This window comes from Cyprinus carpio, chromosome B7, assembly GCF_018340385.1.
Source record: "Cyprinus carpio isolate SPL01 chromosome B7, ASM1834038v1, whole genome shotgun sequence".
Taxonomy (NCBI): Eukaryota; Metazoa; Chordata; class Actinopteri; order Cypriniformes; family Cyprinidae; genus Cyprinus; species Cyprinus carpio.
Window position 1 is genome coordinate 37,765,449 of NC_056603.1, and position 22,392 is coordinate 37,787,840.

Sequence of the window (22,392 nt, forward strand, 5' to 3'; positions counted from 1 at the left end):
CCACCTCGAATTATTCAAGAATAGCCTACGTTAAAAATGCAAATGCAATCTTCAAAACGCAAAAATTCCTAAAAAGTAATAATAAAAAAAATAAAAATAAAAAAACAACACTAGGCTAAATGCATTGAATTAATTTTTTTGAGAGAGAGAGAGAGAGAGAGAGAGAGAGAGAGAGAGAGAGAGAGAGAGAGAGAGAGAGAGAGAAAGTAATCTGCCATGCTATTTTGTAACATCTTAAAAGTGAGCTTTTTTTCCCAACGTATCATTAATATTTGATCCAGTTCATCAGCAATGTTATTATTATTATTATTATTATTATTATTATTATTATTATTATTATTATTATTATTATTATTATTATTATTTTAGAACGATTCATTTAAATTATTTTGATAGTTCTCAACTGTTCTAAACTTTCTTACATGGATATGAAAAATGTAACTATAATATGAAGTTTTATAGAACAAAATTCAAAAATGCACTTCGACTGACACTGACTCCTCGAAATGCCTCTCTGAGAGAAAATGTTCAAATTAATCGGAGTATGCATTATAATAAAACAATAGCAGGATAAAATTTGTTGTTGATAATTTATTCTGTCTTCATCGTCTGTTGGATGTCCAGTGGGGGTGTGTTGCCCTGTTCGCAGAACTGCCAAAGAGGGGAAATGCTTATCGATTGATCTGATAAGAGGACAATTTAAAAGGCCAGTTGCAGAGCTTGGGCCAAAACAGAGCAATACAAAGGAGACAGAGTGTGCAGGATTCACATCAGAACTAGACAGCCTATATTTACTACAGATACAAGTTAATAATGCTCCTCTTACTCTTTGTCACTGTTTGTGGAAGTAGCATCGGCGTGGAGAGCGTCCCGTTGCGTGACTCTGGTCCACATTTGGCAAATGACTGGGGAGAAGCAGTCCGGCTCCGACATCTGTATGCAGCCAGACACGGTTTACATCTGCAAATAAACCCAGACGGGAAAATAAGCGGATCGTACTTGCAAAGTTCGGACAGTAAGTGACAGTCATGTCATGTAGTTACTAAGCTTATCTCAGCGCTTCACGTATATGGGTCAATGGCAAATAAGGACGTCCAAGATGATAAAGAGGGAAAATCTTTTAAAATACAATTTAAAACACGTATCGATTTCTTAGAAGTGTATTTTTGAAATGTATATTGATTTCAAATATGTGTATTAAACATAGGCTAGGCCTATACAAAAATGTCAAGTGGTGTAACCATCAAGTAAAACAGCACGTGGGTGCACAATTGAATCATTATGTTCTTTCTGATTTATGGTTTTCGTTCTGAAAAGATAAATAAATATTGTAGTTTATTATTATTATTATTATTATTATTATTATTATTATTATTATTATTATTTAGATATAATAGCCTAATGCACGATTATGACCGATTTTCAGCTTTTCAATTAGACTTTTTTTTCTTTATTAGCCTATCTGCAGTAACACCACCTAAACATGTTTGACTTTAAACTTTATAAAATTATTATTATTATTATTATTTTAGAAAGAGTGAACTTAAGTCACCTTTTCTATGAATTGCACTATTATTATTATAGTTATTGTTATTATTATTATTTTGACTCACTACCTCACTGGTGGATGTCATGCATCATTATATTATTCTGCAACATGCACTATGCTTTTTTTCGGTGCTACGCAATTTGATGCAAATATTAAGCCTAGAATTGCGATTGGAAGTTAAATGTACAAATACAAACCCGTATTTGTGAGACATTTTCCGACCGATAATGTTTAAATGAAGATTTGAGAGATTTTAATTTCAGAGTAAACAAAATAACAATCTTTATTGTTATTGCCTTCAATAAAAACCGTGTTTTGTTTCCTAAAGGTTTGGTTGAGATACGACCTGTGGATACGGGCTGTGTTGCCATTAAAGGTGTTGCAAGCACCAGATTTCTCTGCATGGACAGAGTGGGAAAACTGTATGGATCGGTAGGTTTGACAATCGGAAGCAATAGAATGTACAATCTTATAAATTTGTCTTCTCTCCTATTTGTATTAGCAATTCTATTGAGAATCATATCTACCTGAAGAACCCTGTTAACTGAAATACTTGTGTTGAGGGTTTAGGGGTATTTGCAGGTGCATTTAGATTCCTGATCATAAGATAATGCCCATTTTTTCAAAAACAGTAGAGTTCAGGTAGCCAATATTGTCTTACTGAAAGAGGTCAACTGAGGCCACAAGTTTGGACACTTTCTAAAACTCTTTTTAGAACAGTGACATACTTATTGCAATAATTTAATTCTTAGAGAGTGGAACTTTGGCACTCTGCCACCAATCATAATACAAGCTACACACATTCATCAGAGATAACCTTGCTGTGCTAAGGTCACCTCACAATGTCCTTTATGACTGCGGAAGCGTAGACAAGCCGATTTCGCCACAGACATCTAGCTTTATTGACATTATGTTCTGGTCATGGGTTCATTACTCCCATCTGACGTTATAACCAAGAACATTATTTTCGGACAGGAGAAACAACAGTCATCAGCATGCATATAACTCAGAAATGAATAAACGTTTGAGTAGATGTCCTAGAAATCTGTCCTTCACTCTTAGATACTGAACTGATATTTATAACAGCTGCCAAGCCAATTAAAACAACTGATCACAAATTATGAATAGTGCAAATATGACTTTGGGAGTACTTCACTGCTCAATTTACTTGATTGACCAGAACAACATACAAAAATGATTCTCACATAAATGTCCAAATACGCTGATTTGAGTGGTGTCATTGCATCAACCTTTGCCCACGGCGGGGTATGTTTGCATAGCTAAAACCCTCATTGAAAAGAAACAGCAATAACAACCTTGACCTCTCCATGTGGAGAGCAAAGAGCTATCAAAAAACTTAAAACACATGCAGGGCAGGGCAGGCTGATGAGATATCCATATTGTGGTTCTTTGCATAAATTTGTGAGTTCTCATGCTGTTGCTTTTGTTTTGCAGCACACTTACACTAAGGAGGACTGCTCTTTTTTGGAACACATCATGCCAGATGGCTACAACATCTACATCTCAAGCAAACATGGAGCCCTTGTGAATTTGGGTGGTGCAAAAAGCAAGTTGAACAGTAACGACGGGAATGCTGCATCCCAGTTCCTGCCCATGGTCAACAAACTTTCTCAGGAACCTACCAACCACCTTTCAGGGGAGCAGCGTTTTTCTGCTGACCCTGAACAGGACCATCAGTTGGGCCTTGAAATAGACAGCATAGACCCTTTTGGAAAGATCTCTCAAATTGTGATCCAGAGTCCCAGTTTCAACAAAAGATGAGGACTAAATAATCACTTGTGAATGTTCTAAGGAAACGACCCAGAGGTCAAGAAACTGAAGACTGTATAAAATCAGTCCTGCTATGAAACAGGGCACAGGGCCAGACTTTCAGAAAAAGTCCAGTGAAAGCAACCTGCACACTGGATACAGTCACTGGACAAATGTAGTGTTAGAGACTGGAAACAAAACAAAATCACTCCAAATGTTGAAGATCGTTATAAGAGCAACCATAATGGTTCAGCTTGAATTTATTTATTTTTCCATGTGTTTGTGACGACCCTGCTGTTTAATTATTGTTTAAAACTTTAGTTAATACAGTATATATCAGCATAATTTAGAATGCACTGTAAAAACATATTTTGTTTACCCTTTTTTTTTAGTATTTCATAAATATAGAACTATTTGTTTTTTCTGAAAGAGGACATAATGGTTAAATTACTTTTGAAATAAATGACATGCTAAATGTGGTTACATAGTTTTCTTAAATTCCCGTGGACAAAATCTACAGAAAATCACAACTGATATGACAGAAGTGGTTCATTTTTAAATATAAGCAGCAGCTGTTCATCTTTCATTGCCAGAACCAAAAAAAAAAAAAACTAAAAACTGACTAGATATTTTATTCTTGATATTGTTGACTGCATGGTACTTCCACAAAAAACTGATGTATTGTACATATGTGTGGGCCTCAAAAACAGCAGAATATACAGCATGTGCTTGCATGATACCCTTGAATAACAAAAAACGTTTTTGTAAAATTGTGGCTCCCTCTACTGTCATAGTATTTAGTTGCATTTTGAGATAATGTTATATGTAATATAGAGCTTCATTCAAACTCAACCTTAAGATTATGGACTGAGCCCATATGTGGTGTCTTCTGTAAGCAAGCAAAGTATAGAAGTAAAGCAATGAATAGTTTTAGAAATAAATGTTTTTTTGTTTTTGTTTTTTGCACAGTTAAATGAATAAAAACATACAAATGCATTTTCTAAAATTAAAGTTGAAGACAAGGAGCAATGCTTGAAAAGCCATGCCAGGTACAGTTTACAAATCACTCATTTTTATTTGTGAAATTAGACATTACATTTAGTATAGTGACACATTTTATACCCTTGTGAATGTATATATATATATATATATATATATATATATATATATATATATATATATATATATATTTATATATGTATATATATATATATATATATATATATATATATATATATATATATATATATATATATATATATATATATATATATATGTATGAATGTATGAATGTGAATGTAAACATAATACTGTGGCAGTTTTGTAGTTTTGTGACGTTATGCTCTAATCATTTCCAAGGTGCTGGTAGATATTTGTCTCATAATCAGTTCAGTTAACATGGGGCCACCTATTGCAGCAGTGTTAACAACCTTGTGGCACCACCTAGCATGTCCCAAAAACACTCAATCAGAAAAGTTAATTTTCACAGTATGACAAGAATAACTATTTATTCACAATTAACGAGGAGTAAGAAAACGGAAATCTTACCTGTTGAATTATGACACCTGAAAAAAGAGGGATTTTGTCCTCGGTGTAGCTCTGAATGTAAATAAAGTTAAAACGAAGGTAAATGAAACATGTAAGTATGATTGAATGACATGTTCTGCCTTAAAATTCAAGATAAAGTCGTTCTTTCAGTTTATAACAAATGTGACATTTCACTTTATTTTGATCGAGCATAAAATTGAAACTTGCTTCGGTTTACTCTCCCTTCCAGAAGAGGCGCTGTGGTGGTCCTGGCGCATCGTGTTAACATCAGCCCAACTGCAACGAAGAAGAACGATTCCGGAAGCTAGTGTCCATCAGCGAAAACTTCGGGATAGAAAACAAATCATTTTATTGTAAAATGGCTTTTGTGTCCGACGGTGATGATTTATTTGACTCCATTATCATGGCTGATGACAGGTAAAATCAGCGCGTGATTTATACACGTACACGTATTCGTCACATGAGTTTTTTTTTTTAATCTTTTCTCTCTCAGTAGTTCAGTGTGTGTTTAACGTTAGTTCAGTGACTGTCTCATAACGTCCCTCTTGTTTCAGGTTTCGTGATGAAGGGTATCAGGAAGGGTTTGAGGAGGGGACTCGTCAGGGAACCTTCGAGGGCAGGAACCACGGGCTGCTACACGGAGCCAAACTCGGTGCAGAGGTAATGCCTGATTCATTTCCATTAATCTGGTTTAACATTAGAACGATAGCCGTGTCTTGTCTTCACAGCACGTCTAAAATCTTTTCAGATGGCTGGAGTTTATAATGATTCTGTTTGAATAATGTCAGGAGTAACGTTAGCTTTCTGGAAAAGCAGTGTCAGGTTTTGCTGTTGTGTTTTTACAATGACTTCCAAATCCTGGGGCCTCACGTCTGAACACGCAGTTCACATTAATAACAGCACTTTCATCATGCATAAATCCATTTAAATCATTTTAAGCAGCATTTATTATTATTATTATTATTAATTGTATTATTATTATTACTACTAATACTATTATATTATAAATTGTAGTTATTATTTCGTTTGTTTTCTCTGTCTGTTATTGTTTTTAAAATAATTGAGAAACATATAAATAATGAAAAGTGTGTACAGGAATAACCTGAAACACAAAACCAGTAATAAGGGTCATTATTTTTTTAAAATTAAGATTACATAAACTGAAAGCTGAATTAAGCTTTCCATTGATGTGTGGTTTGTTAGGATAGGACAGTATTTGGCTGAGATACAACTGTTTGAACATCTGGAATCTGAGGGTGCAAAAAAAAAAAAAAAAAAAAAAAATCGAAATATTGAGAAAATCGCCTTTAAATTTGTCCAAATGAAGTTCTTAGCAATGCATAGTACTTATCAAAAATTAAGTTTTGATATATTTATGGTAGGAAATTTACAAAATATCACAGAACATTACATAACACCCTAATGATTTTTTGTGTATAAAAAACCCCCAGCAAAAAACAAAAACAAAAAAATCAATAATTTTGACCCATACAATGTATTGTTGGCTATTGCGACAAATGTACCCGTGCAACTTAAGACTGGTTTTGTGGTCCAGGGTCGCATATATAGCCTACAGTTTCATACATTACACATATAAGTGTAATATTTACTTTTAGTAAGCTATTTAAACTATGTAAATGCACGAAAGATCTGATCTTCTGGTTTTTTTTTTTTTTTTTCAGGTTTCTTTTTATTATGGATTTGCCCTTGCATGGAAATGTCTCCTTCAAAACAGCAGTGATGTGAAAGCAAGGCATGTTCATTAACACATTACAAACACTGCTTTTCATCAGTAGTAGTAAGATTATTAGATAGTAAGATCATAAATTTCTCCCTACTTGTAGAAAAAGGCTGAAGGCTATGGAATCTCTGATTGGAGTGATCCAAAACTTTCCATATGAGGACCCTCAGTATGAAAAGCTTCAAGAGGACATGGAAAGGGTGCGTGCCAAGTTTAGACAGGTAATGTCATCAAACATGCCCCATCATCTCTTTGTTAAAATGCAAGCTGACTGTTTCTAATTGGTTATTTTTACTTTTAATCAACAAAATTCTCCCTGCCTAACACATTTCACCTCTCCAGGTGTGCTCTTTACTGAACGTGGCAACAGACTTTAAAGAATATGTAAGAGGATCAACAGGAATGTCCTTCTAAGATGGCAGGGGCCTTACAGCAGCCGTGGCAAGCTCAGAGCGCCTCCAGTCCTCCTGTGAGCACGCCATGATGATCCTCTGCAGACAGACAGTCCTGATGAAGGGGTTTGTGGTGTTCACCTGCCGTGTGTATAAGAGAGGACCGTTATCACTCTCACTCTGGACACGTAATGCAGAATTCTGGGTTCTGGAACAGCTCTTTAAACTGAATTCTAGAAAACACTGATTGGAAGAATTTGAGTGCTATTCTTGGGTGTTTGAGGGTTTTAAAGTGAGATCAAGAGGGGCGAAATAGCAATGGCAGTGATATGAGTTAATTTAATATACAAGACAAGCCAAAGCCACTGTCCTCATAAGAATATTCCTTCTCCCAAGAGGTTTTTTTTTTTAAAACAATTTTAACCCTTCTGTGTGTGGATTTCTACAAAGAAGATGACTATGAACGCCATCTTGTGGTGAAATTGGGAGAAAGGTTTTTGCCGTCAGGTGGCACCGCCTGCTGGTAAACTGCAAGGACTGCAGGATTGTTTCTTGTAAAATCAGTGTTTAACTGGATATAAGCAGCACAGACAGATTCCAATAAAGGTTTTACGTTTACACTTTACATACAGTTTATGACTCTTCAAATGCTTTATTGTTAAGTCCATGTCTATAATAAAAGACATTTCAGAATAAGATAAATGTACATTCATTATGTTGATGTGTAGCTGTCTAAATTATGATTTTTCTAGTTATTTTATTGTTAATGATAATAATGATATTTTCAAAATATTTTTATAATACATGTTGATGTTGCATGTTGTTTGTGCTTTATTTCAGTTTATTATACATCTATTAGATATTTTATTAAATAATTTGGAGCTAGAGAGTGAGAGACATTACACATCTGCCATTTGGAGAAGTCCCATTTTTCCCCTAGTTAGTCTTGGCTAACCAGCCCTGAATCCTAAGAAATTCCTCTCCTGGGTTCCTCAGTGCTGTTTCCTGGGTGGTCAGCAGAGTCTCCTGACGGATAGTTTTCCTCCTCTCTACTGGGCCCAGAATGGGGACAGTTGCTGTGGCTGCAACAATGCTGAAGTGGGGCCAGTGCGAGAGGCCAGGGGGCTGTGCGACGTACTCTGGTTTTGTTCCGCTCCCTTCACATTTGAAGTCTGAGGTGCAGATCAGAATTCAGGCAGACAGGAGTTGGCAGCATATTAGAGGGTGTTTCTAGAGATGGCAGCTGGTCTACGATGTGGGCAGCAGCAGGTAAACACTAGGCCTGTTGGCGGCACCTTCTGAGGCCCTGACAGATAAAACCCTGCTCTTCCCTGAAGACCTCCAGTCAGCCGCTACATCGGTCATTTTGTGCTGGTGGAGTCATACAAAGTTTGGTTGAGGGATTGAAAGGAAGCCAGAACTACATATATTATACAGTAATGGGAAATGAATATCATTAGAAAATAACAAAATTAGTTAAAATGATCTATTGGTTTATCATCTTATGCTGTTCTTTAAAATAAACCCATCTTGTTTGATATTTTGGCAATCTATACAATGAAGGATTCTGATGCAATTTTAATTGTGGTTCAAGTTTCAAGATGTTAAAGAAATAATCCCCCCAAAAAAGGGGGGGTATCATCATTTACTCATGCAAAGGTCATTCAAACCCTATACAAAAGAAGATATTTTGAGTGTTGAAACAACATCAGATTAAATTTGAATTTCATTGTCTGGATAAAACACATTTTTTTCATTTAAACATTTTCTTTTCTAGAAGAAAGTCAATCAGTATGGAATAACATGATTTATTTTTATAAATACTTTTGGTGCCACTGTATATTATGTTCAAGAAATTGTATCATACAGAGATTTCAATTCTGTCATCAATTACTCATCCTCTGTCATTCCAAACCTGTATGAAAGAAGATATTTTGGGGTTGAAGCAACACTGGATCCTACTGACTTTCAATTCTCATTTAAATTGGATGTTTTTATCTTCAAAAGAAAGTCAGTCACACAGGGTTTGATCAGCGCGAGGCTGAGTAAATGATGACAGATGGTTCATTTTTGGGTGAATTATCCCTTTAATGTTTTCATATTGTGATCTCATAGTTAAAGTCCATGAGGCACGTGGCAGTAGAGTCAGGTGTCTCTTTGTTATTTGTTTGATCCATAAATGATACATCATCTTTCTCAGATATTGTGTGTGTGAGCGAGAGAGTGAGGGGGAGACTTATTCCAAATGCAGAACAGAAGAACATGAACTTGGGGGGTGTAAGACAGAGGGCTGAGTCTGTGAAAGAGAGTTAGAGGAGCAATGTTTCTTTGGTTTCCTTTCACTTGTGGAACAGAGTGGATGGGGCCAGCGAAAGGGAGGGAGGCCGAGAAAATGAAGCAGGACGCTGGAAGGTTTCAGAAAATGTTCAGGAATTTCGGGAGCAGGTGGCGAGTGGTGACATGAAAGGAGGACGTGACAAATGCAACCGACGGGCACTTGAAAAAAAGGCCTCAAGTTGAATGGTGGCATAGTATCTCCCTTTTTTGCCTTGGTGCCTCATACCCCCCACTCTTTCCCTCACACACACACACACACACACGAGCTCCAATCTCAGCATTGAGCTGCTTGCTTCCTCGCATGGTTCATGATGTGGATGATAAATGCGCAATTCCTATTCACAGCACAGACAAGAAAGGTTCAACCACTTCACTCAGATGAAGGGGTAGAGGTGGGGGGGGGGCAGCATGTGGTCATGAGGGAGGCTGGTTGAGTTTTGGCTAGCAGTCATATATTGTATACACTGATATAATATTTCAGTTCTGATGTAGTGATCTCAACTGACAAACTGAATCTTCACAGTCATATTTATGTAACACAGATCAGAGTCATTGTAGGAAAATATTTATTTGATCCCCTGCTGATTTTGTAAGTTTGCCCACTTGCCCAGAAATGAAGCGTCTGTAATTTTTATAGTAGGCTTATTTTAACATAAGGGACAGAATATCAACCAAAAAAATACAATTGATTTGCATTTCAGTGAGGGAAATAAGTATTTGATCCCCAAGCAAAACATGACTTAGTACTTGGCGCAGAAACCCTTGGCAAGCACAGAGGTACAGTAAGACGTTTTTTGTAGTTGGTCACCAGGTTTGCACACATCTCAGGAGAGATTTTGATCCACTCTAAATATTTAAGGTTTCTTGGCTGTCATTTGGCAACTTGAAGTTTCAGCTCCCTCCACAGATTTTCTATAGGATCGAGGTCTGGAGTCTGGCTAGGACACTCCATGACCTTAATGTGCCTCTAATGTGCCACTCCTTTGTTGCCTTGGCAGTATGTTTCAGGTCAGGCTGGAAGACCCATCCATGACCCATCTTCAGTGTTCTGGCTGAGGGAAGGCGGTTCTCGTTCAAAATTTTACAGTACATGGCCCTGTCCATTTGCCCCTCAGTGCCGTTAAGTCATCTCCTTACCCTTAGCAGAAAAACAGCCCCAATGCATAATGCTTTCACCTTGACTGTAGGATGGTGTTCTTGGGGTCATAGTCAGCATTTTTCTCCCTCCAAACATGGCGAGTTAAGTTAATGCCAAAGAGATCAATTTTGGCCAGAGCACTTTCTCCCAAGCCTTCTCTGAATCATTTAGATGTTCACTGGCAAACTTTAAACGGGCCTGTGCATGTGCCTTCTTGAGCGGGCGCTGCAGGATTTCTGTCCATCGCGGCGTAGTGTGTTACCAATGTTTTGCTTGGTGACTGTGGTCCCAACTGCCTTAAGATCATTAACAAGCTCCTCCCTTGTAGTTCAGGGCTGATCCCTCAGCTTTCTCATGATCATCCTTACCCCATGAGGTGAGATCTTGAACGGAGCTCCAGACTGAGGCCGATCAATGGTTGTTTTGTATTTCTTCCATATCTGAATAATCGCACCAACAGTTGTCTCCTTCTCACCGAGCTTCTTGCTGATGGTCTTATAGCCCATTCAAGCCAAGATCTACAATCTTGTCTTTGACATCCTTTGACAGCTCTTTGGTCTTGCCTATGGTGCTGGGAGAGGTTGGAATGGAAGATACAGATTGTGTGGCCAGGTGTCTTTTATACGCCTAATGAGCTGACATTAGGAGTGACTTCTTAAAGTGACAGGACTAATCTGTGTTCCACATGGACACGTAACCAATCTGTGGGAGCCAGAATTCTTGCTGGTTGATAGGGGATCAAATACTTATTTCACTCACTGAAATGCAAATCAGTTTCTAACCTTTATATATTGTGTTTTTCTTTCTGGATTTTTAACAGTCTCTATCTGTTAAAATAAACCTACCATAAAAATTACAGACCGTTCATTTCTTTGTGAGTTGGTAAATATACAAAATCAGCGGGGGATCAAATAAATATTTTCCTCACTGTATTTGGTCAAAATAATCATTTTTGTAAAAGTGGTAATTATTTTCCTAATAAAATTAATCAAAAACTAACTTGCAGCTTATCTATGAATCTTAACAGGACAAAAGCAGGAAACTCCCATTCACATTACATAATTTATTAAAGGGGTCACGAACTGAGAAACCAAAATTCCCTTAATCTTTTGAAATATGAGAGGTTATTGTGCTATAAAAACATCCTGTAAGTTTCAGAACTCAAAACTTTCTTGTTAGTCTAAAAACAGCTTATTTTGAAGCCAGTCTGCCAAAACAACAGCTTGTGGAGTGTGCCACTTTATGATGTAATAGTGCGGCTAAACACCGCCTCCGCTGAAGAAGATCAGTTCCCGACCATGTCAGTAAGAACTCGGTCTTTTGTTTGCTTAATTTTACTGCAGATTTTTACTGCAGATTATTTTATAAACAAAGCAAAATTCAACGCAGGATTTTCCAAAATATTGAAACTGAAAGACAATGCTGTGCTGACTATATTGGATTCGACAGTAATGTCGCAACACACAAGTGTGAATAGCTTTTTTTATGGTGGGCATTTACTTCAGAGTCTACAATCCACCATGCCTATTCAAACAGAGCGTTCTGATGAGTGAGTCAAAAACAGGACAGAAAAAAGCTTATTACTTATAAATAAATATTGATAACATTATCAGTGGACCTCAGAGAACAGGACAAATAATAAAAAAAAAACATTCAACAAAAAAACAAAGGCAGTTCACGGCCCCTTTAATATTTCATCTGTATTAACAATGTAGTTTAATACAATTACCAATGACACCTGTAATCACTCTGTTAGGACTTAAAGAAATAGTTCACACAAAAATGGAAATTCTGTCATCAAATAATCACCCTCATGTCAGTCCAAACCTGTAGGATAGTTTTGTTTTTGTTCATTCAAACATGGAAGTCAGCAGTAACCATTCGTCAAAATAATTTGTGTGTGTGTGTGTGTTCTGCAGAAGAAATAAATTCCATATAGGCTTGGAAAGTGAATTGATGATGACAGAATTTTATTTTTTTAGTGATCTATCCCTTTAAGAGTGTTGTCTTATTGGATGAATCAAACCTTTACATTTATTGTAAAGAAAGACAGCAGAAGTGCACTTTTCAAGCCAAAAAATAAAAAAAAAGGAAAGATATTTGTTAGGTTTCAAATTAATTAATTAATTAAAGGCAAAAATTATGTCACTTTGGTCGCATCTGAAATCATCACACATTACCCTACTAAATTGTAACAGCAGCCTATATGAACAGAGTTGACAGTATTCATAAAACAGTAGGCAACAAGTCTCTGTATGACCTACTATTTCCGGTGAGATTCTGAAGTGTGTATCCCATCATATCACAGGAGAGGATTTGTGAATGGCAGTGAATCACTGGTAGGTCACATGTCAATGTAATGAATGTAGTACATCTGGATTACATTCATACCACAAATATTTATACTACATAAAATGTACTTTTTAATGGTCTAATAATTAGGCCTATTTGTACAAAAAAAGTACTTATTCAGAGAGTATGCGATTTAAGATGCAGTCATAGTGGTCAAATGTTGAAACACGTTCACAGTTATAATGAACTATAAATGTGATCTCTCTGCTTGGACACCTGACTGAACTTAAAGAGAGTCTGAATTCACATTAACATTCTAGCATAATACTCTTCTTTCTGCCATATGAAGACATGGTAAAAATAGTATGCGTAAGCTTTCCTGTAGCTCGAACAATAGAGCATGCCCATAACGCCAAGGTTATATCTTCAGTTCCCAGAGAAAACCAAGAACTAATAAAATGTGTACCTTGAATGCAGTGTAAGTTGCTTTGGATAAAAGTGTCTGCCAAATACATAAATGTAAGAGTTGTATTCTAGTGCACAGTTTTGAATTGAGTCACTGTTTAGCTCCAGTCTAGCTGACCAGAAGTTTGTAGTAATCCTGAAGACCTAGACTAGCTGGTTTGGGTGTGTTTACTTAGGGTTATAGCAAAATTCTTCAAGACCTTGACCCTCCAGGAGCCATATTTAATACATCTTCTAAAATCACCTTGGCACTATGGTTGGTTAATACACAAAAAGTTAGTTTTGACAATCTCTAGATTAATTTGTTTCCTGATGCCATCTGGTTTATTTTTTTGTTACTGAATGCAAAATGACGTTCATACATTGGTCATAAGTTTCCAAATACTTTTTGGGACAACTCTATGAATTCTATATCATCTTTATGCCTATACTTTGATTAAAAGCACACTACTTGTTTGTTCCAGTGCTTAGTGGAACTTTTAAAAGTTAAATGCTCAAAAGTAGAGTTTAAAAAGTTGTAACACTGACCTTAGAAGTCATTTAACTTATCTCTATCATTTTTATCAAGACATACATTACCTATGCACTTTTCACATGTGAACAGAGTTCAGTTTTTGTATGTCAGATCTTGGAAAGGCAAACCTTAGCACTTTAGCTTTTGGAATAGTGTGTATGAGGGGAGCAATGTTGCTTCTTGCTCTGAAACTGCAGACACTGAAATGCCAAAAGCCAAAGACAGTATTATCTCAAACCTCAGTCGGTAGCGAAGGTGCGTGAAATAGTCTGAGTTCTTTCTTTCTTGCAGTCTCCTGAATGATGCCTGCTGGCCTGTCTGCAGTGTGTTTCAAAACAGAACATCAAAAGACTGTCTGTTGGGGATGCCAGATAATACTCTGACAATAAAAGAAGGGTATCACCTGCTTGATACATGAGAGAACAGCGTTTATTTACTCAACAGACCAATCCTTTCTCACCTCAGCAAAGTTCAACATTCACTTCCTCTGAAAATGTTATTTTCAGAATCTGTTTTAGCTGTACACATCAGACATATCTTCAGCTTCCTGCTTAATTAATATTTAGTGAATCTAAAAGTTTTTAAGCAAAAACAAGAACAACCTGTTTTCAGCTGCTCTTTTTTGGAGGCATGTGCCCAAGTCGCCCCTTACTAAGCAATTGCTAATGTATTTCACATTTTAGCACTTAATTTTATAGTTTTACATGTGCCATAGATGAACTCAGATGAATTAGGGAACTTTAATATTCAATGCTTCTTGTGTACGCTTTTTCCCTTGCATTTTTAATTCAGAAAATTGTTAGTATATTAAAAAAAAAAAAAATGTTTGACTTAAAATGATAGACATTGAAGGTATGTAATTGTATTGACATAAAAACAGATATTTTCAAAAATGACTTTTCTTACAGGTTTGAAATAGGTTAAGGAAATGGCAGAATTTTCATTTTTTTAACACTTTATAAGCTGTGCGAGCACAATAAAAATACAAATCACACAAGACAAGTGGTTTTTGAAGCTCAAGTTTTATTCTAGTTAACCTCATGTCTAAGATGGGTCAGCAAAATTGTGCATTTCAGACCAGTGACCGGTTTGTGAACAATAAAACAAAACAAAAATCAAACCATGACGTGGTATTTCAGGATCAACACACTTTGATCCTTGGGAATGAATGCCATATTGAACTAAAAGACACTACAGGTTTGTTTACAACAGAATCAAGACATAAAGCCAAGCTTTTATGGTGTGGGGATGGGAGGATGCAGTCAATCATTTCTCAGTTTCCCCTAAACACATTCAAGAGAAAAGCTCGGGACCTCCGCAGTCTCTTTTCCTCGATTGCATGACAGACTCTAGGTGTGTGTATCAATATACAAGCTAGTTTTAATCATTCAGTTGTATTTTCATTTCCACCTTGAGGTAAAATAGATTCCTGATACTACAGAGGATAAAAAAATCTGTGTCCCCTGGGTCCTGAATCACTTCTTCCATCATTCCTAGCTTATCGCCGCATCTCTTTCAGCAAATCATTTCTAGACTCAATGCAAACACATAGCAGCACCATGTCAAAGGCTAAAGGGAGTGAAGTAAACAACCAAGCAAAACATCCCACAAGCACTGAATATATGGATCTTTACAAGGATACAAATTTCATGGGTTTATGCAAAAAAAAAAGAAGATGAAGGGAATCACCACTGCTGATTGAAGCTGCGTAGCATTTATTAAGACAACGGGTTGATGTGGACATGCCAGGTCTCTTGTATTCAGAAGAAGACAGGCAGCCACTTATACATGAATATCTGCACTGTGTTAAACTATGGCTTTGTAAGTACACATGGCAGTATAACGGTGTCATTTTTCAAATAAAAGCTTCATAAACTCATCAAGATGGGCTAGTAGAGGCTTAAGTGGGTATATAGTCTCCTTTAATGAAACAAGCTAAAAAAAAAAAAAAAAAAAAAATCTCAAAAGAGTTTATGGCACCAATTCCATTCAATGTGCTTTCTACTCGCTCGCATCAGGACCCAGTAGGATGATTAACATGTTCATTTGCATTTTACAACAGGACTAACAGGCATGGTATAAACCAAAAAACAATAAAATAAAATAAAATAACATAAAAATAGCACTAAAGAAAAATCCCAGACTAAATCAATGCTAAATCACTGTAGTTTGAGGTATTGTGGGTATAACAGGAACATTTGACTATTTTTTCATCTGCTTTTTTATTTATTAATTTTTTTTTTCTTTGTTTTGGGAATAGCATAGCGTAGAAATCACATTAACAAAAATTGATCACATAAAAAAAAAAAAAAACCTACCAAAAGAACCAAAGTTGTCAATAATATCATAATTTTCTATGAGAAAATTAAAACCTATTACATGGCATTGTATTGACATTTCATATAAACAAACCAAAAAATAGCAGCAAAACAAGACAAGAGAAAGAAGCGTCTTTTTCTTTTTTGTTGTTTTCCATTTGAAAGTTTCATACTTGCTGGAAATCCCTCCATAGCAGCTAAATATGAGGAGTGTCTTCTCCCAGGTTCTCCTCTTAAGTTATTCCTCACGGTACAAAAGTCTCAGTTCTGCTTTAACTCTTTGATGTCCAGCCATCACCCTTTTTTTGCCTCCCTCTACCATCTCTCCTCCTCATCTTCCTCCCCTTCCAGAGATCCACAAGACAAACTGACATCTCTGGGTTTGTGCAAAATCTACTTTAAGCCACAACTTTTGTTTTAACAATATCTAGACCAGAGTACATCAACTCGGAAAAATACTTTAACTATGGTGTCACGAGTTAGCAACTAGCGGGTCATTATACATACTTCAAACATAGGTACACTTGGGCATTCGTGCATACTGGCCTTAAGAGGGGAACTGAAAAAATAAATAGTTCTTAATCTTTGATTTAACATCGTAGTGTTTCTACCGCTCTACGTGCGTTCTGTTGGATCGCACCTTAAACATTCCCTAGCATCCATCCGTTCTGACAAGAGGATCTCGTAGCCATTAAAACTACACCGCGGGCTTCAGTTTAAGCCTTCAGTGAGCAAATATCTTCTCAATGTCCCCCTCTTCTCCTTTCTCTTATACAGACCACTTACACCATAGATAAAGAGACCTGCTCCGTCCTCCATTCCATGTTCCCCCTCATTGTTTTAACAATTTCTTTCTTTTTTTTTTTTTCTTCTAAAAGCCAGCCTTAAACGACGGACTGAAAGTGCTTTTTTTTTCTTTTTTAAATGGAATGGTTTTAGATAATACATGAATCTAAACAAAAAAGCAGACTGTGGACCACACTGCAAGCTCAGCCGGGGAGCAGGTACAACATAAGCTTATTGTGTCATGGCAGTGATGACGTTATACATTATTAATGGCAGTGAAGGCAACGATTCGAAGAAATGTTTCCGTCTGGCCTCAAGTTAGAACCTCAGCCCCTGGCAATCCACAGCCTTCTAGATCATAACAAAAATACATGCGTAAAAAATATACTAAGGTTACATAAACCATTTTGGAAGAGAAGAGAATCTTGTTAGGGGATCTGTCTAGGAATTATAATAAAGTGACTAAAGGCATAGCAAGCGGGGATATATTTACATGGCTAGGTTGCAGAAAAAGCAAGGAGCACTCGTAGCAAGTGTAACAAGGTACTATCTATGAGAGAAAGAAATCGAAGATACAAATAACGTCTCTTCTCTTTCAAAAATAGTTTCTGACACACTTGAAATAAAAATACCCAGCGTTGTCTTTTCAGCGACAAGTCAGGGCAAGTCACAACTACTGTTGTCGTTTATACAATTTTAAAATCCTAGATAGCCTATATCATTTTTCGCTTGTTTTATTTTTGACTTGGGACATAGAGGGGGGGCCGAAGGACAGAATTGAGATTTCCTTTCATTCCCTGTGCTCCACTGGTGGTCCTGGCCAGTGATAGCCCAATCGTCAAAACCACAGGGGATGCCGCTCAGCAGTCAACTGTTAGGACACGCTGAGGGGCAAGTTGTCGAGGTATTGGTCGGATGGTGGGGTGCAGGTGTGAGCCCGTTTTCCATTTGTCCCATGAAGCCTTTGGCCAAAGCCCATACCCAACAGAAAACAAAGATGAAGAGATTCATCGCACACAAGATGAATAGCGATCCGTTCAGATATTAATGTCTCTGACGTCTGTGGGAGTGCAAGAGATGTCCACGTCCTCCTCCACTCTTTTGGTCTCTGTGGAGATGTTGTGCTGCTGAGCTTGTCTGAGACTAGATTCCAGCAGGGACTCGATCTGTTCCTGACACGATCGCAGACAGTCCTTTGGAGAGAAACAGGGAGATTAGCAACAATGACAACGACATATCGGGTCTTCTGTAGTGATATACAGTACGGAAGTTGGAACACTTACAGGGTCGCTTCTGATGACTTGTGAGAGGAAGTTGGTGAGGTTCTGGGACGAGAGGCAACTGTCGCTGCTTTTGAGGTACAACCCCTGCACTGCTGCTGCAACGCTGCCGGCCGCAATCATGGATGGAGGGCTTGCGATGAAGTTGACATCTGAAAACAACAAACGTACCGTGGTTAGATCTCAGGAAATTCTCAAAAAAGACACCAAAAAAGTAAGTGGCCCAAAGAATAAGAGGAATAAAATGGGCAATATTGGATCAGAAGCTAGAGTTTGGGATTGAGCTCATAATGAAGCATAGCATGACTAAACTATAATGAGAGCAGGGTTGGTAGGGGACAGTCCGTGACATTTGAGGCCCGACACCATTCTGCGGCAGGGCTCAAAGCCTTTGGGGGGAGGCAGAGGACTTTGCTGTAGGTCCTGGGCCAGCTACCCCCTACTGCAGCCTTCTCATTCCCAAAACATCCCATAAATCATGCATCTTAGGGTTTTCAAGATATTACAATCTCCTACTTCATAAAACACATCTAGCTCAAAATGGCTCCGGTGCGTTCAGAACTTGAACGGACAATAAGCGGAGCTTATATAATCAATGCCGCCTCTTTCCCTTATACTCTCACTTTGAGCTTCGCCCACACATGGCGAACAGAGAAATACAACTGCCTTTCTTATAGGAAGTCATCTAACATTGCTAGCTCAGAGACGAGAGGGCAATTGTCAAGACAAATTGAGCATAAAGGCACGGCGAGCCTTCACCCCAGCTCATTCATTTCATTCACCAGCGCCCACCCCCTTCCCAGTATCCAACCAACCACACTCTCCCTGGCTGAGATCCCAGGCTACTTCCCAAAGAAATGCTGGTCATAAACATAAAAGGGGAGCGAGCTGTGGTGATACCCACCATGTAAATGTGAGTGGGGAATATACCGGAGTAGCTCCCTCCTGAAGCATTACTGGCTTATTCTGGCAGGTGATAAACTGACTGCTGTAGGTTTCGCGATAATGATGTGTATGGGCAAAAAAAAGTGGATTTGCAGCCTAACTTCTGAGCACATGCTCTCAATCAAAGAAACCTGGACATCAAGATGTCTAGACATAGGAAAATATCAGGTTACGAAGCCCTTTTCACAAGAAAAATGTCAGAAAACAGCTTCCTCTTTTTGATTCACATGCACTGCGTGCATAGCAGTGGTGTTGTGAAGCAGGCAGGGCTTCTCAGGAGCCATGGTGCAGTCACAGCAATCACCACAAAAGGAAACAGACTTCCTCTCTCTTGCAGAGGCCCACACTGGTTTACAATAACTGCGAGTGAGGAATTAGGACAAGCGAGATGGCTCTTTCCATTGCAATAAAGAAGTTCGCCTGATAGCAAAGAACTGGGTGAGGTAAGGGGAGGTTCTTCAATGCATGTTTCATTACAAAGCCCTCAATACTTTTGCTTGGTCAGCAATATTTATACCAAGGCAAATACTCTTACATTAATAAATATGCACAAAGTAAAAACTAAACACAAACAGTTAAACATACCTGTTGCACAGAGGGCCACAAAACGTCTGGGCGTGCTTGCGTAGTATCTGCTTGGAGCTCTGATGTATAGGCAGTTTGGCGAGGAAGTGTTCAATGAAATCATGTGGTGTCACTGAGGCCAGATCCCACTTCAGTTTATTTAGCGCCAGCAGTTCCATTTGCTGCGAGGGAGATATAAAAAGGCCCAAGTTTACATAAAGGAGCATTTTCCATATCCGATTTTACACTCTTTGACCGCTAGATGGAGATGTCGATTAATTACACAGTCAAGCAAGGCCTACATTCAATTAGCGGACACATAAAAAGTACAAAGAAGTTTGTAACATGCGCGTTTATATTTATGTCTGAGGGGTGGCTTTACATGTGTAGACAAATCCAATTAGCCTATGTATCTGGTAAAGATTTTTTTTTATCCAAGACATTCACGTAGGTACACATCTTTGAGCAAAATTACTTTACTTGCATGACTTTAATTGACTTAAGTTATGTAATATAAGAAAGCAGCATCAAGCTGTATAATTATGAAGTGTTGAATAATTACCAATAATTCGCTGGGACGGACGGAGTTGTCCGTGTATATGCACAACTTCTCTGCTGTTAATGGCACAGTCTCTTTCATTTTAGAGGCCAAAAACATACAAGTTGCTCCTAACAGCTGTAATCTGGTCTTTTTGGTGGGCTCCACAGAAAAAAAATCTGTCCAGGTAGTTCATAGCCAGCGGAAAGACTTCCTCTTCGCATTTCTGCTCTTCGCAGACCTTTAAATAAAACAAAGTACATATAATAAAACAAAGATCTCGAATAATTGGCTGCTTTCCCCTCTAAATATGCGGTAAGAATCGAAATAAACTAATATTTGGGTGAAAATGAATTAAATAAACGAAGTGAAATATAGGCTATATATTTTTTGCTATGCTTTCATCTTATGGAGTCGCCCCACGTGTTTAGCATCTGCTGAGTCGTGCGTTTGCACTAGAAAGGGTTAAGTTACAAAAGAGACTTTTGCGAACGGTAAAAAAGAGTACTTAATCATTTAGTCAATATAAATTTAAAGCATCGGACAAAGTATTAATATTGCAATTTGCTGCTGATGTTAGCGGTCGTTGCTTTCCGAAGCAAAAAGGTGGCGTCCAAGCTAGGTTCAGGAAACAATTTTCTAGTTCGTCATCTTTTCAAAAAATATTTAAAAATATACGAAAATTGTTTCGCTCGACTTAAAACACATGTAAATGTTGGGTAACGCATGCTTTATTGGATAAAAGCAAAATCTTTCGAATTCAGTGACAAAAACGATGCGAAATGAATTGAATTCTAAAGCCCCAACATACAAAGAGAAGCATGCGACATTTGCGAGAAGCGGGTGTTTCAAAAATTAATATAAATTATTCCAAAGCATTAAATCTAATGTTAAACATCTGTAAATCCAAATCATTCGATGGGAAATATAATCCGACCGTTTATATTACGATATGGAATTTAGAAACTTAAAAAATATTATATTTTTAGACCGTCGTGCAGGAGGTGTATGGCAAACAGAAACAAAACTTTTAAGATACAAATATTACGTTTTCTTGCAAAAATGAGGTTTGAATTATAACTGTGATTTAAAGCACAACTAGTAAGCGTCTTTACGCAAGTGATGTCAATAATGTTTCCATTTTAGAATTTAGAGATATAAAAAACTTAAGCAAACGACAACAAAGATGGCGTATAATAGGCTACTGGCACGAGTGAGAATGCATACGTGTACATTGGTATTAAATTGAAATAAAATCTAAATTCATTTATATTTTCTTTAGATTAATAAGAAACGAAACATATGAACGGGGAAAAATAATCGATTTAAATAAAAATGCGATAGCGGAAACCACGGAAAACTTCCCAGGTGTAGGATTGATATTACTTTCGTAATATAACATTATTTTTACGCAACAAAAAAATCACTAATAATATTCGGACAGCATATTTCCGTGTGATAGTTCTTGGATGGATAACATTGCTGAAGAGCTCAAGTTACATTTAAACATGTTTACATTTATTAAACAGTTCTTGGGGTCCAAAGAGCAAGAGCACATCATGAGGCAAACTTGTGCAGCTAATACAAAAAGACAGCTATTATCCAAAACAAACCTCGAGCATCCATGTGGCGACGATTTTCCTCATTTTAGGTACAATTTCTTTCTGAACACACTTGAAATAATTTGGTGATGGAAGATAGATTTCCTCTGCTTTGAGCATTGTCTGTAAAACTCGGTCATTCAACAGGTTGCTATCTTGGTAAGCTCTTCTAATGGTATCCACTTCACAGCAAAACAACTGGTGTTCCATGTCTTCAGCGGTGCCCGAGGTTTAGCGGTGACAAAAAGAAAGAAAACTGGATCTCGTCTCGGACACTGGTCCCGTGGATGCTTTGCTGCCTCTGCTGAAACCCTCTTAAACTCTCGCTGCAGCTCCGCTTGACAAAACCTCCCCTATGACGTGACTGTTGTTAAGGGAAGATCAAAGCAGCAGCGAGCCTGTGAGAGAGCGAGAGGCTGTCTGCTCAGGGCGGAGGATCAATCTTAAAGAACTGTCTTCTCTCGAGCTTTGGCTCCTTTCTTCAGCAGTAGGGAAATAGGAGGTCCTATGCCGGGTGACGAGTGACCAAGGAGAATCGGTGGGGGGTAGGCTAGGGTGGGGGTGCAAGGGGCAAGCTGCTAGTGTTGTGGGTTTTCGGGGCTGGAAAGAATGGG

General features: G+C 37.6%; 2 protein-coding genes and 1 pseudogene across 2 annotated transcripts; 2 read left to right on the forward strand and 1 right to left on the reverse strand.

Annotated features, from left to right (window-relative positions):
• The first annotated feature begins 717 nt into the window (after positions 1 to 717).
• LOC109079029 (fibroblast growth factor 19-like) lies at positions 718 to 3,798 on the forward strand. The gene is made up of 3 exons (XM_042728520.1): positions 718 to 1,015; positions 1,878 to 1,981; positions 3,005 to 3,798. The coding sequence occupies exons 1-3, from the start codon at positions 814 to 816 to the stop codon at positions 3,329 to 3,331; spliced, it is 633 nt and encodes a 210-aa protein (XP_042584454.1). The 5' UTR covers positions 718 to 813; the 3' UTR covers positions 3,332 to 3,798.
• Positions 3,799 to 5,104: 1,306 nt separating this feature from the next.
• On the forward strand, positions 5,105 to 7,625 carry LOC122133995 (protein LTO1 homolog). The gene is made up of 5 exons (XM_042728521.1): positions 5,105 to 5,284; positions 5,422 to 5,527; positions 6,550 to 6,620; positions 6,712 to 6,829; positions 6,951 to 7,625. The coding sequence occupies exons 1-5, from the start codon at positions 5,226 to 5,228 to the stop codon at positions 7,020 to 7,022; spliced, it is 426 nt and encodes a 141-aa protein (XP_042584455.1). The 5' UTR covers positions 5,105 to 5,225; the 3' UTR covers positions 7,023 to 7,625.
• A 7,127-nt stretch (positions 7,626 to 14,752) lies between these two features.
• LOC122138030 lies at positions 14,753 to 22,104 on the reverse strand (annotated as a pseudogene).
• Positions 22,105 to 22,392: the final 288 nt, after the last annotated feature.